At 52.6% G+C, this 13,862-nt stretch overlaps 1 protein-coding gene across 1 annotated transcript; it reads left to right on the top strand.

Annotated features, from left to right (window-relative positions):
* Window positions 1-4,764: 4,764 nt before the first annotated feature.
* Window positions 4,765-11,264, top strand: PIANP (PILR alpha associated neural protein). Its single transcript, XM_032645805.1, has 6 exons — window positions 4,765-4,962; window positions 7,126-7,185; window positions 7,429-7,940; window positions 8,652-8,733; window positions 9,527-9,748; window positions 10,062-11,264. Exons 2-6 carry the CDS (start codon window positions 7,169-7,171, stop codon window positions 10,081-10,083), a joined length of 855 nt encoding a protein of 284 aa, XP_032501696.1. The 5' UTR covers window positions 4,765-4,962; window positions 7,126-7,168; the 3' UTR covers window positions 10,084-11,264.
* Window positions 11,265-13,862: the final 2,598 nt, after the last annotated feature.

Here is a 13,862-nt window from a genome sequence, read left to right on the forward strand (position 1 = left end):
AGCATCTTCTCCGACCACAACGCTATGAGATTAGAAAACAATTACAGGGAAAAAAACATAAAAATCACAAACACATGGAGGCTAAACAATACGTTACTAAATAACCAAGACATCACTGAAGAAATCAAAGAGGAAATCAGAAAATACCTAGAGACAAATGACAATGAAAACACGACGATCCAAAACCTATGGGATGCAGCAAAAGCAGTTCTAAGGGGAAAGTTTAAAGCTATCCAAGCCTACCTCAAGAAACAAGAAAAATCTCAAATAAACAACCCAACCTTACACCTAAAGGAACTAGAGAAAGAAGAACAAACAAAACCCAAACTTACCAGAAGGAAAGAAATCATAAAGATCAGAACAGAAATAAATGAAATAGAAACAAAGAAAACAATAGCAAAGATCAATAAAACTAAAAGCTGGTTCTTTGAGAAGATAAACAAAATTGATAAACCATCAGCCAGACTCATCAAGAAAAAGAGGGAGAGGACTCAAATCAATAAAATTAGAAATGAAAAAGGAGACGTTACAACAGAAACTGCAGAAATACAAAGCATCCTAAGAGACTAATACAAGCAACTCTATGACATAAAATGGACAACCTGGAAGAAATGGACAAATTCTTAGAAAGGTATAACCTTCCAAGACTGAACCAGGAAGAAAGAGAAAATATGAACACACCAACCACAAGTAATGAAATTGAAACTGTGATTAAAAATCTTCCAACAAACAAAAGTCCAGGACCAGATGGCTTCACAGGTGAATTCTATCAAACATTTAGAGAAGAGCTAACGTCCCTCCTTCTCAAACTCTTCCAAAAAATTGCAGAGGAAGGAACACTTCCAAACTCATTCTATGAGGCCACCATCACCTTGATACCAAAACCAGACAAAGATATTACAAAAAAAGAAAATTACAGACCAATTATCACAGATGAATATAGATGCAAAAATCCTCAACAAAATACTAGCAAACAGAATCCAACAACACATTAAAAGGATCATACACCATGATCAAGTGGGATTTATCCCAGGGATGCAAGGATTCTTCAATATATGCAAATCAATCAATGTGATACACCATATTAACAAATTGAAGAATAAAAACTATATGATCATCACAATAGATGCAGAAAAAGCTTCTGACAAAATTCAACACCCTTTTATGATAAAAACTCTTCAGAAAGTGGGCATAGAGGGAACCTACCTCAACATAATAAAGGCCATATACGACAAACCCACAGCAAACATCATTCTCAATGGTGAAAAACTGAAAGCATTTCCTCTAAGATCAGGAACAAGACAATGATATCCACTCTCACCACTATTATTCAACATAGTTTTGGAAGTCCTAGCCACGGCAATCAGAGAAGAAAAAGAAATAAAAGGAATCCAAATTGGAAAAGAAGAAGTAAAACTGTCACTGTTTGCAGATGACATGATATTATACATAGAGAATCCTAAAGATGCCACCAGAAAACTACTAGAGCTAATCAATGAATTTGGTAAAGTTGCAGGTTACACAATTAATGCACAGAAATCTCTTGCATTCCTATACACTAATGATGAAAAATCTGAAAGAGATATTAAGGAAACACTCCCATTTACCACTGCAACAAAAAGAATAAAATACCTAGGAATAAGCCTACCTAGGGAGACAAAAGACCTGTATGCAGAAAACTATAAGACACTGATGAAAGAAATTAAAGATGATACAAACAGACGGAGAGATATACCATGTTCTTGGGTTGGAAGAATCAACATTGTGAAAATGACTATACTACCCAAAGCAATCTACAGATTCAATGCAATCCCTATCAAATTAGCAATGGCATTTTTTATAGAACTAGGGCAAAAAATCTTAAAATTTGTATGGAGACCCAAAAGACCCTGAATAGCCAAAGCAGTCTTGAGGGATAAAAATGGAGCTGGAGGAATCAGACTCCCTGACTTCAGACTATACTATAAAGCTACAGTAATCAAGACAATATGGTACTGGCACAAAAACAGAAATACAGATCAATGGAACAGGATAGAAAGCCCAGAGATAAACCCATGCACCTATGGCCAACTAATCTATGACAAAGGAGGCAAGAATATACAATAGAGAATAGACAGTCTCTTCAATAAGTGGTGCTGGGAAAACTGGACAGCTACATGTAAAAGAATGAAATTAGAACACTCCCTAACACCATACACAAAAATAACTCAAAATGGATTAGAGACCTAAATGTAAGACCAGACAGTATAAAACTCTTAGAGGAAAACATAGAAAGAACACTCTTTGACATAAATCACAGCAAGATCTTTTTGGATCCACCTCCTTGAGTAATGGAAATAAAAACAAAAATAAACAAATGGGACCTAACGAAACTTAAAAGTTTTTCCACAACAAAGGAAGCCATAAACAAGACCAAAAGACAACCCTCAGAATGAGAGAAAAGATTTGCAAATGAATCAACGGACAAAGGATTAATCTCCAAAATATATAAACAGCTCATGTAGCTCAATATTAAAAAAACAAAGAACCCAATCCAAAAATGGGCAGAAGACCTAATAGACATTTCTCCAAAGAAGACATACAGATGCCCAAGAAGCACATGAAAAGCTGCTCAACGTCACTAATTATTAGAGAAATGCAAATCAAAACTACAATGAGGTATCACCTCACACCAGTTAAAATGGGCATCATCAGAAAATCTACAAACAACAAATGCTGGAGAGGGTGTGGAGAAAAGGGAACCCTCCTGCATTGTTGGTGGGAATGTAAATTGATACAGCCACTATGGAGAAAGTATGGAGGTTCCTTAAAAAACTAAAAATAGAATTACCATATGACCCAGAAATCCCACTACTGGGCATATACCCAGAGAAAACCATAATTCAAAAAGACACATGCACCCCAATGTTCACTGCAGCACTATTTACAATAGCCAGGTCATGGAAGCAACCTAGATGCCCATCGACAGAGGAATGGATAAAGAAGATGTGGTACATATATACAATGGAATATTACTCAGCCATTAAAAGGAACGAAATTGGGTCATTAGTAGAGACGTGGATGAATCTAGAGACTGTCATACAGAGTGAAGTAAGTCAGAAAGAGAAAAACAAATATCGTATATTAATGCATATATGTGGAACCTAGAAAAATGGTACAGATGAACCGTTTTGCAGGGCAGAAATTGAGACACAGATGTAGAGAACAAACATATGGACATCAAGCGAGGAAAGCAGCGGGGTGTTGGGGGGGGTGGTGGTGGGATGAATTGGGAGATTGGGATTGACATATATACACTAATATGTATAAAATGGATAACTAATAAGAACCTGCTGTATAAAAAAATTACTAGATATTGTGAAGACTAGTTTGTAAAGGGCAAGGGCAGAAGCAACAAGATTATAGCAAGATTATAACAATGGTGGAGAGAAGGAGATGAATTCAGGACATATTTTAGATGCAGAGCTCACAGGACTTGCTGATGAATTAGATACACGGTGGGAATCAGTGAGAAAAGGGAAAGGGAGGAAGGATGTTTCCTAGGTTTTTAGCCTGAACAAGCAGAAGCCATCATATCCCCGGATGGGGAACACTACTGGGAGAGGAATGGATTGGTGGGGGGCAGCAGTGGTAATTCGAGACATCTATTTGAACCATAGGAGCTTTATATGGCTATTAGGCATCCAAGTGGAGATGTCAAGTAGGCTGTTGGATAAACGAGTCTGGAGCGCTGGATATAAATTTAGGACTTGCTGACATTTACATAGTATTTAAGCCCTGGGACTGGATGACATCACTGGACAGAGAATGTGGAACGAGAAGGGGGCCAAGGACTAAGCCCTAGCAAGTTCTCACATTTAGAGGTCAGGCAGAAGACGGAGAAGGAAAAGCCAGGGAGGATGAAGGGAAATTAGAAGAGTGTAATGTCCTAGAAGTGCAACTCAAGTAAAACAGGGTAACCTGAAGTGGGGGAGGGTAGGACAGGATGAGAGTGGGGGCAGGGGAAGCCCATTTAGATAGAGAGGTTAGGGAAGGCCTCGCAGAGGAGGTGACATTGGATCTAACTGAAATTTTAATGAAATGAGTGAATCATTGTGAAAAGCCAGGGTAAAACATTCCAGGCAGTGGGAACAGCAAATGCAAAGGCCCTGTGGCAGGTTAAGCCCTTCTAACTATAGTAACATAGATCAGGTCCAGTGTGGCTGGGGCATGAAGAGTGTTAGGAGGGGCGGGGCCAGGTTATACAGGGCCCTGTAAGTCACGGTGAGGAGTTTGATACTCTGAGCGCCAGAAAAGCTGAGTAATGCAACTCGGTCTACCTATTTTAAAGATCGTTTGGTTTGCTTCGGGAAGAATGCATTGCAGCAGGACCAGAATGGAATCAGGGGATCAAGCTGTTGGGATAATCCAAGGTCTCCACTCCCACCCTGACCCCGACCTCATCCCCAGCACTCAGCACTCTCCAGCAGGGGCGAAACAGAGTTGGGGGTCACAGAGCTTTGGGTGGCTCAGAATCTCAGAGATTGACCGGGGCAACCAAGGGTGTCCATGGAGGTGGGGTGAAGGGTGGAGAAGCCCGCCACAGGAACCCGGGGAATCGGACGGTGCTCACCCTCCGCTGCCCTCTCGCATTCTCCACCTGGGACGCAGCCGGGCGCGGCTCCCCAGGCGCGGCAGCGGGAGGGTTAAACCATGCGGGATGGGGAGAGGCGGAGACCAAGCGCTCCGAGCTGCCGCGCCGAGCCCCGCCGGGCCGAGCGCAGCCCGAGCCGAGCCGAGCCGAGCCGAGCATCTCCCGCCGCCGCCGCCCCGCGCCCCGGGCGCCCGCCCCCACCCTCTACAGCACCCCGCTGCCCTCAGAACCCCCCGACCATGCCCAGTGCCCCACACGCTCCCGCGACCCCCCAGCCCGGCGCAGCCCCGAGCTCCCGCAGCCACCGCGCCGCCGCGCCAGGCATGCAGGTGAGCGAGAGGAACCCCCACGCCCCCGCCCGAGGGAGCCCGGCCCTGCCCTCCCAGACTCCGCGCCTTTCGCCCCCCGCCCCTCCAGGCGCGGTCCCTCGCCCGGCTCGAGCCTCCAGCCCATAAGCGCGCCTTCCCCACCACGCTTTCCTTTGCTCCGCGGGTCCCGACTCCATCCTGCCCTCCTGGCGCAGCGGTCGCCGTCCCCGCCGCTGCCTTCCTCCCGCCTTGGGCTCAGCCCCCGGCTCCTTGCATCCTCCAGCCTCGGCTTCCCTTTCTGCTCTCGGCGCTCCCGCCCGAGGAGACCCCTCGCCTACCTCCTGGTCCTCGTCCCCCGCCCCCCTTATCGCTTTCCAGCCCTGTCCAGGGAGCGTGGGCCTGTGGGAGGGGTGGGCTCGCGGCCGCGCTGGGGATGGGGCCCGGTTCCCCCAGCCCGAGGCTCCCGCCCCACCCCCAGCTCGTCTCCTGCGCACAACAGGTCGGTGAGGAGCGAGGGGAGGGTGGGGTGGCGCGCCAGCCAGGGGACTTGGGGCTTCCTGGACGGGGTGACTAAGGGGTGCGGGGTCCGGGGACTGGAGATGACGTTGGTTGGGGAGGTGGGATGCACAGGCGGAGAGGCGAGTGGGTCCTGGAGTCAGCTGGCCACAGACGTCCCTGGGAGCCCTTTTCCCCTCCCCTGGCTCACACGCCTTCCTCTGTCCCTGCAGCATCGTTCTTTTCCCGGTTCCGTCTCCCTTCCCACCTGGCCCCCATCCCTGCCTCTCTCCGTAGCTCCGTATCCCTTTCCGTTGGAAGAAACAATTTCCATCTCCTCCATCTTTGCTGTTCCCGTTTTCCGTCCCCCGTCCCTTCCTTGTCTCAGGTTGTCCTCAGTACCATGTTCTCGCCTTTCCCCCTTCCTTCCTCCCCATCCCCGGTCCCCTCCATCCCTTTTCTCCCTTCCCCTTCCACGATCTCCACTTCCCATCCTGCCTGGACCTTTCCTTCCTCCTCCTCCTGCCCTTCCTCCTTCTTCCCCGCTCCTGTGACCGCTTCACCCTCTCAGCTTCCCTCCCTGACCTTTACTCTCCTCCTCAGCATCCTCCAGCTGCCGATCTCCTCTGCACCCCCCAGTCCATTCTTTCAGGACTAGCCCCCTTCATCTGCTTCCCCTTCACCTTTCTCTTCCCTTCTCACGCCTCACCAGCCTTCCCTGTCTCAGGCCATCATGCCTTCACATCTCTCCCCACAGCCCACTTCCCCAATCCCTTCCCCAGACTCTCCCACCTACTCCCCTGTTATTCTCTGAGAGGGTTTAATGTCCAGATTTAGACCCAGAATCCAGAGGACACCAAGTGTCATATCCTCATTCACTGGGGAACCTGCTGCCGCAGCCTGGATCCACCACCCTCAGCTCTGAGAACGTGTCCTCCTCTTTCAAAACCATCCATCCCGATTCTCCCAGGACTCTTTACCCAGGAGAGCTACATTTGAGGGGGTGGCCTCTCCCCAGCTCCACCTCCCCTCAGAGGGCACCTATGCATTTGGATGATGGAACATTGAGCAAATATTATATTCTGTAGTTTTCCTCCCGCCCACCTCTCTCTTTCTCTCTTTCCTTCCATCCCTCCATCTCCTGTTCCCCTGCTCCTGAAGACGAGATTCCTGGGGCCATTCAATCATAAGAGAAAGGCCTCAGACAACAAGTGGGGTGGGCAGGCGGGGACGCTCCCCCTGTACAACCGCACACGTTCACACACTCACTCAGATTGACTTCCTCTTCCCTCCCCCACTCAGACTCCCTCCCTCCCTCGGTAGGTGCTCAAGGAATCACAAGGTTCTTGGCTCTAAATTAAGATCTAAGAAAAGCTAGGAGCTGTGGGCAGAGGAAGTGAGACGGAAGGAAGCCAGAGAAATGAGAGTAGACCCTGGGGTGGGGAGGTAACAGGGACCTGGGAAGTTGTGTAGATAGAGGCTGGGGACTAGACAGGGGACCACTCTGGGGGTTCCCCTCCCCGCTCCCCACCCCCCCACAAGAGGATGCTAGGCAGCCATGGGTCCTGAGTGGCAGCAGCATAGCTGGCAGCCACAGCTGGGAGGGGAGATGGAGGTGAGTTGGTGGATGAATGAGCTGGGGAAGTACTCAGGGCAGGGTTGGGATGTGATGACCCCTCTCTCCCCCAGTAAAGGCTGAAAATCTGGGTCATCTCTGAGGAAGATCTCGGACATGGAGTCCAGAATGTGGTAAGTCTGGCCCAGCAGGGGAAGCTTGGAAGCCACTTTCCCTGGGGTCTTGGCCCTTTCCCTCCTAGGCCCACCCGGGGCCTTTCATCCTGAGGGCTAGACCCTAGGAAGATGGGAAATGAGACCAGTCTTCCCAAGGCCCACCTACTTTTTGCACAGAGTCTTGTAGGGAGGCGGCCTGTCCTCTGCACACAGAAGCCCAAGATGGCCTTGGTTTCACCCGCTCTCTCTCCCTTCCCGCAGGCCTGCGCTGCTGCTGTCCCATCTCCTCCCTCTCTGGCCACTGCTGTTGCTGCCCCTCCCACCGCCTGCCCAAGGTTCCTCCTCCTCCCCTCGGACCCCACCAGCCCCAGCCCGGCCCCCCTGTGCCCGGGGAGGGCCCTCAGCCCCACGCCATGTGTGCGTGTGGGAGCGGGCACCTCCACCAAGCCGCTCCCCGCGGGTCCCAAGATCACGTCGGCAAGTCCTGCCGGGCACCTCGCCCCCGGCCACCCCATCAGGCTTTGAAGAGGGGCCACCCTCATCCCAGTACCCCTGGGCTATTGTGTGGGGTCCTACAGTGTCTCGAGAGGATGGGGGGGACCCCAACTCTGCCAATCCTGGATTTCTGCCCCTGGACTATGGTTTCGCAGCCCCGCATGGGCTGGCCACCCCACACCCCAACTCAGACTCCATGCGGGGTGATGGAGATGGGCTTAGCCTTGGAGAAGCACCTGCCACCCTGCGGCCAGTCCTGTTCGGGGGCAGCGGGGAAGGTGAGTGGGAGTTGGGGAGGTTGGTAGCGATTTGGGGGTGGGGAGGCTGGCTGAAGACTCTAAAGGAAGCAACAGAGGTCCTGCCTGTTAGCTCCTTCCACAAATGTGTCGGGCACTAACGCTGGCACGGGAGGCCGAGATGAAGATGCATCTGAGCCTCAGAGGAGCTCAGGTCCACTGGAGAAGACAGATGTGTAAACGCTCGGGGATGAGTCAATGTAATAAATTCTCTAATGGAGGTGTGCACAGCGTGTTTTTAGGCAGAGAGAGAAGGGAGAGACTACTTCTGCCTGGGGATCAGGACACCCTCCAAGAACTGACATTTAAGCTGGACCTTGGAAACAGTGGGAGTATTCCAGTCAGAGGAAATGAACGAGCCCTTCAGGGCCAGTGGTCTGGGGGTGGGGCCAGGGTGGAGATGGACGTTTCCAGCCCCTAGTTTCTGTGCAGAGAGAGATCTCTATGACCTTGGAGCCTCCTCCTCATCCCATATATACAGAAGATTTGGGGAAGTGGAGAAAAAGGATTTGGGAGGAAAAGAGCTGAAAACTCTGTGGAAAGCCGATGATAAAAATAAAGCGGGGAGGCTCCAGAGAAGCAGAAAGAGTTGGGCGATGTGGCTTCAAACGGCAACGCTCCAACCCAACCTCCAGCCTCTCTCAGCTCCCTCCACCTCAAGCCTCCCTAAAAATTTCTCCCTACCCCAAGCAGGTGTGGACCCTCAGCTCTATGTCACAATTACCATCTCTGTCATCATTGTTCTCGTGGCCACTGGCATCATCTTCAAGTTCTGGTAAGCTGGGGTGGGGGGAGGAGATGCTGGCATCCCCATCAATGTTTGGCTACATTTGGCTGGAAGGAGGGAAGGAGCCAGGGCGGCGGTTTTGCTGGCGGTGGGATAGGAAGTGGTGGGTTAGGGCAAGACTTTGGGAAAAGGTAGGAAGGATTCGGGTGGGGGAAGCTCTGAGAAATGAGTGCAGATTCCTTCTGGGGAAACACAAGGGTGATGGGAGAGGGGGGGAGTCATTTGTGTGCACGGGGGCTTTGGTGGCCAGCCCTTGTCCCCGTATCCTGCACGACCCATTCTGCAGAGCCCCTTCTTAAGGCTGCCTGGGGAGGAGGGAGAAAAATCCGAGCTTCCTTTGCACACACTTAAGATCGGGTCGCTCAGTCCTTCCCACTTTACTGCAAGAATCGTTAGACTCAGGCGTCCAGGTCATTAGCTGACTTTGAACTAGAACTAAACCTGCCAGGCGCCTGCTGCGGAGGTTTGAAATGGCTCTGCTGGGTATGCGTGGGGGAGAGGCGGTTCTGGGGGACTCTGTGTGTCTGTGGGGAGGAGCTACTCATTCTGTGGATCTGAACCAGGCGAGAGGGTGGCTGAGATTCCCGAGCCCCCTGGCGGGGAGAGGAAGTGGTTTTGTGGACGCGGTCTCAGGACACGGGGCTTAGGGACCTGTTAGAGGCTGGTTTCTCTGCTGTAGGATGTTGCGGGTGCCTGAGGGAGGCTAGGGGTGGCCAGCGCTGGAAGCCCAGGCTGGGGGCTTCCTGAGTGTGTGAGAACCTCTTTCCTTCCGGGGCACCAGCTGGGACCGTAGCCAGAAGCGGCGCAGGCCCTCTGGGCAGCAAGGTGCCCTGAGGCAAGAGGAGAGCCAGCAGCCCTTGACAGACCTGTCCCCAGCCGGGGTCACTGTGCTGGGGGCCTTCGGGGACTCGCCCACCCCCACCCCTGACCACGAGGAGCCCCGAGGGGGACCCCGGCCTGGGATGCCCCAGCCCAAGGGGGCTCCAGCCTTCCAGCTGAACCGGTGAGGGCAGGGCAGAGGGCTGGGAGGGCGGGCAGGGGAGGCACCTCGGGGCTGCGACTGTGGGATTGGGGCGCTCCCTCCCGGGCGGGTGGAAAGGAGGCAGACCTGCCCCCCCCACCCCGGGAGACTGGACCCCTCCTCGCCGGGGCACCCTTCCATCTCCCGCTGTCTGTGGATCTGCGTCCTGTTCTCATGCTGCCATTTAACTCCAACTCTGCCCTCCTAAACTTGATCCCTTTTATTTCTTGGACTGCCCTCTCGATTCTGGCCTGCCTCTTGGTTCCTGACGGTGCCCTTTCCCTTTTCCTCTCAGGATTCCCTTGGTGAATCTGTGATCCCCCCCCGAGCCTGGGCTGCCACCAAGCAGGGGGCCAAGGGGCCAGCACAGCCCCCGTCCCGCAGAGGGCGGGGCGGCCGTGGGCGCCTCGGAACACTCGCTAGCCTGCGGGTGAGCGCACCCGCTCAGCCTCCTTTAGGTGGGGGCCCCACATATCTGTGGCTTTTGGCCCCCGGCCCCGGCCTGGCACACTCACGTGAGAGCCTTGCACACTCACCTCTCCCCCAACGAGCCACTGCACACACTCCTGCTCTTGTACGGCCAGTCTCCCTAGCCACGTCTCTCCCCTCCGCGGATCCCTCACGTCCTCCCTTTCGTCTCACACTGTTCCCTTTGTCTTCTCCCCCGTCCCACCCATCGCTCAGTGGCCCATCACTCAGAGGTCAGGGGGTGACTCCCGTGGACTCTCGTGTGCATGTCCCGGCCCTGCGCTGCGGCGTTGTGTGTCATGCTCACACTCTCGCCTCATGAACACTCACTGATTGAGTTTCTGTGGCCCCTGCATGCTGCCCCGGAGGTGGGTGGGAGGTGAGCTGGGGGCTCCATGGGCCTCCATCTGTCGCGGTCCCGTCCCGCTCCGCGTCACGTGTTTCGCTGTCTCCCCCATCCCGCTCCGAGGGCTCCCTGTGGGAATGGGAGTACTGAGGGCGCAAACTCCCACCCCCTCCACCGCTAAATTCTGTTGTCTGGGAGATGGCTTTTGGGGAGTCACCCGCTGCACCCGCTGAGAAAGGGGCTCCCATGTGCCCTCCCCTGCTTCCCAAGTCCTTCCGTCTCGTCTGTCCTGGCTGTCTGTGTATGTCACTCTGGAATTCAGAGCCCCCTGAGCCAGTCCTCCACTTGCCGGCCTCCCTGAGGGCCTCCGTAACTCCACCTAGGCTGCCAGGGACCGGAGCCAGCTGGTTCAAGGCCATCGGGAGCTCTGCCTCCCAATCCGCCCCTCCCTCCCTCCCTCCCTCCCTCCTTGGTTCCTCCACTCTCCCTCCTTTTGCACCGCCCCCCCCTCAGGTTTGTCCTGACTTCTCATGGCTTTCCCACCTTCCTTCCTACTTCCCTCTCTTACCTGGCTCCTATGCTGTGATATATATTTTTGTATTATCTCTTTCTTCTTGTGGTGATAATCTTGAATTCTTGTGGGATGTAAGTTTCAAAATTTTCAAATAAAGCCTTTGCAAGATACCTGAGTCCCCTGGTTCTGCCTTATGAGCCCCACAGAGAGAAGAGGAGGAGGGGCGATGGGCAGCTAAGAGGGAAGAAAAGAAGGATGGGGGGGGTGCGTGTAACCCCTCCGGACCCGATGTGACCTGGCCTGCTCTGACCCGGGGTTGGGATTCGGGGGCTTTGACTCGGGATGGAATGGAAGGAAGAGACTCTGAAGGGGGCAGTCTTTCTTGACAAGGAGCAGCCGCAGCAAGAGAGAAACCGGAAGAGTGGTTTGTTAATTGCTAGAGAAGGTCAAGAGAGACCACGAAAAAGGAGGTAGAAGAAAAGGGAAACTTACGTAGAAGCACAGGCGATGGCGCAAGCAAGAAAAGGAAGAGGAGAGCGCTGATAGACACATGGAGGTTGAAGGGCAAAAGGAGAAGAAAAAATGGAGCAACGGGCAAGTGATGAGAGGGAGCCGCAGTAAAGAGGCTGGCTGCCCTGCTTGCTTTATTTGCAGCCTTGCTCCCTCACCCGCCCCCGCCCACAGCTGCCCCCAGAAGCCCCGCGGTTAGCTCTCGTTAGCTTTCCCCGCTCTGCCCTCTCTGAGAGGCACTGCTGGGGTGTGGGCGTGGAATCGAGGGGTGCGTTTGGAGGAGGGAAAGCAGGCTGCCCAGCTGGGATCAGTCACCTCTGAGCCCCCAGTTCTAGGTCTGGCTCTCGTAACAGCCCTGCAAAAACCCACACGGCAGCCTCTCAGCTGTTGCTAGGTTCTGTTGCCATGGTAACCACCCAGGTCCCATTTCTCCCCACACCCCCATCTGTGCCCCACTTGCTCCCTGGAAATGGGGGCGCTCCAGGGAGGAGAGGAGATGGTCACGTGCAAGAGGGGGGCTGCCCTGGCCTGTGTTGGCCTCCATGTATTTATTTTTGCAGTTAGAATCAGGAATGTCTATGGATCTGTAGGTGGGTGCTTTAGGGGTTGGGGCGCTTTACTGTGTACTCAAGTGAAGTGTGGCTGAGTCCACGAAGCACACAACAGTGAGCGAGGTGGAGGGAGTGTATTTCTCAGGATCAGAGCTGTTTGTGGGTTCGGGTCATCAGACTCCCTAAGAAAAAGAAGAAAGAAGCAGATCCGGGCCAAGGAGTGATGAACCAGCTAAAAGCAGAGGTGCGAGGCAAACATTCTGCTGAGGCGGGCTCAGCATCAACCCAGTGGGACCTGAAGAGACCCCAGCCTGAAGCTGGTGGAAGGGAGAGGGCTGGATGAGACCTGAGAGTGCAGGAAGAGGTGCTGCTGGGATGGGCTGGAGGCAGTGAGGGACGGACCTGAGGAGGAGGGGGAGGACGAGGGGGGGAGGAGATTGGCGGGAGAGGAAGCCTCATTACCCTTTCCCTTCCTTCCCCACAGGAATCTAGTCCTTGTCAGGTGGGGGTTGGGGGGAAGAGGAGGCGCAGAAGGGGAAGAGCTGAAGTGCCCGGACAGCACATGTCTCTTACCACCTTCCTCTTCAGAGAAACGGTGTGACCCCAGGGCTCATCCATATGCAAAAGGCACACATGAAGGTCCCTAATGAAGAGGGACTTAATTATCACCTGATTAGACTGCTGTTTCCCTAAATTTAAATAACTTAAAATACACCAGCAAGACACAGGAAATTCTTACCTGTTCCTTCTCCCTAAATGCCCTCCTTCCCCATGGAAAGTCAGATGGCAGGGAGAGACAGAGGAGAAAGATGTCCGAGTCTTCTGAGTTGTCCTAAAGGAATGATCCCAAACTAAATCCCATTGTAATGCTAACCAGGAAGAGTCAGGAGGCCCTGGGGAAGGATCCTAACTTTATCTCATGTAGTCTTGAAACTGAAACTATGGGGCCTCGGGAGGTCCTTAGAAGGCTCCAAGTGGCAAAGGAGTCACTGCTTAGTCACAGACCAAGAACACAAACAGTGGCCATGCTACCCCTTTGCTTCTTGGAAGCCACCCATCACTACCGGGACCAGCATCTCTCATCTGTATGCTTTCTTTGCCTCCTGAGCTGTGCATCAAATGACTAACCAGGCTTCTCTTAAGCATTTTTCTGGAATGCTTACCATTGTGGCTCAGACCAAACCAGGGAGTGGGGAAGCCCCCAGGAGGAGGGATCTCCCAGGCAGAGCTCAGGGTGTGGAAGTGATTCAAGATGGAAACAGTGTGCCAGCTGGAAAACCCCAGGCTAAAATTAACAGCCCTCCTCCCCCTACGCCCCACATTTATCTCTCTAAAGCTTTTCTCTAAGGAGTTCACAGCACTAAAACTTGCTTCTTATAGCAAGGGCAGCAGCAGGGTTGACAATTGGAGACACCGAGGCCCGGGGGGGTGCCAGTTATTGTAAATAGGAGAAGAACAGAAAGAGAACCAGAACTTACAGTGATTACCACCATTTTGCTCCCACTTTTCTATCTCTGCCCCCAAAGTCAAGGTTTCTCAAATCATCGATCTCTAACCCATACAGCAACTACGTCTGGTCACATCTGCGCCCTTAAGACCCTTATCCTATTGTGTCACTATTGGGTTGACACAGACAGGTTACAGAGTCCCAAAATGTGATAAAGAGAGCGGACGCTTTTAAAAAGATACAAATACATATCTTCTATT

The sequence above is a fragment of the Phocoena sinus genome, chromosome 10 (genome assembly GCF_008692025.1).
Source record: "Phocoena sinus isolate mPhoSin1 chromosome 10, mPhoSin1.pri, whole genome shotgun sequence".
Lineage (NCBI taxonomy): Eukaryota > Metazoa > Chordata > Mammalia > Artiodactyla > Phocoenidae > Phocoena > Phocoena sinus.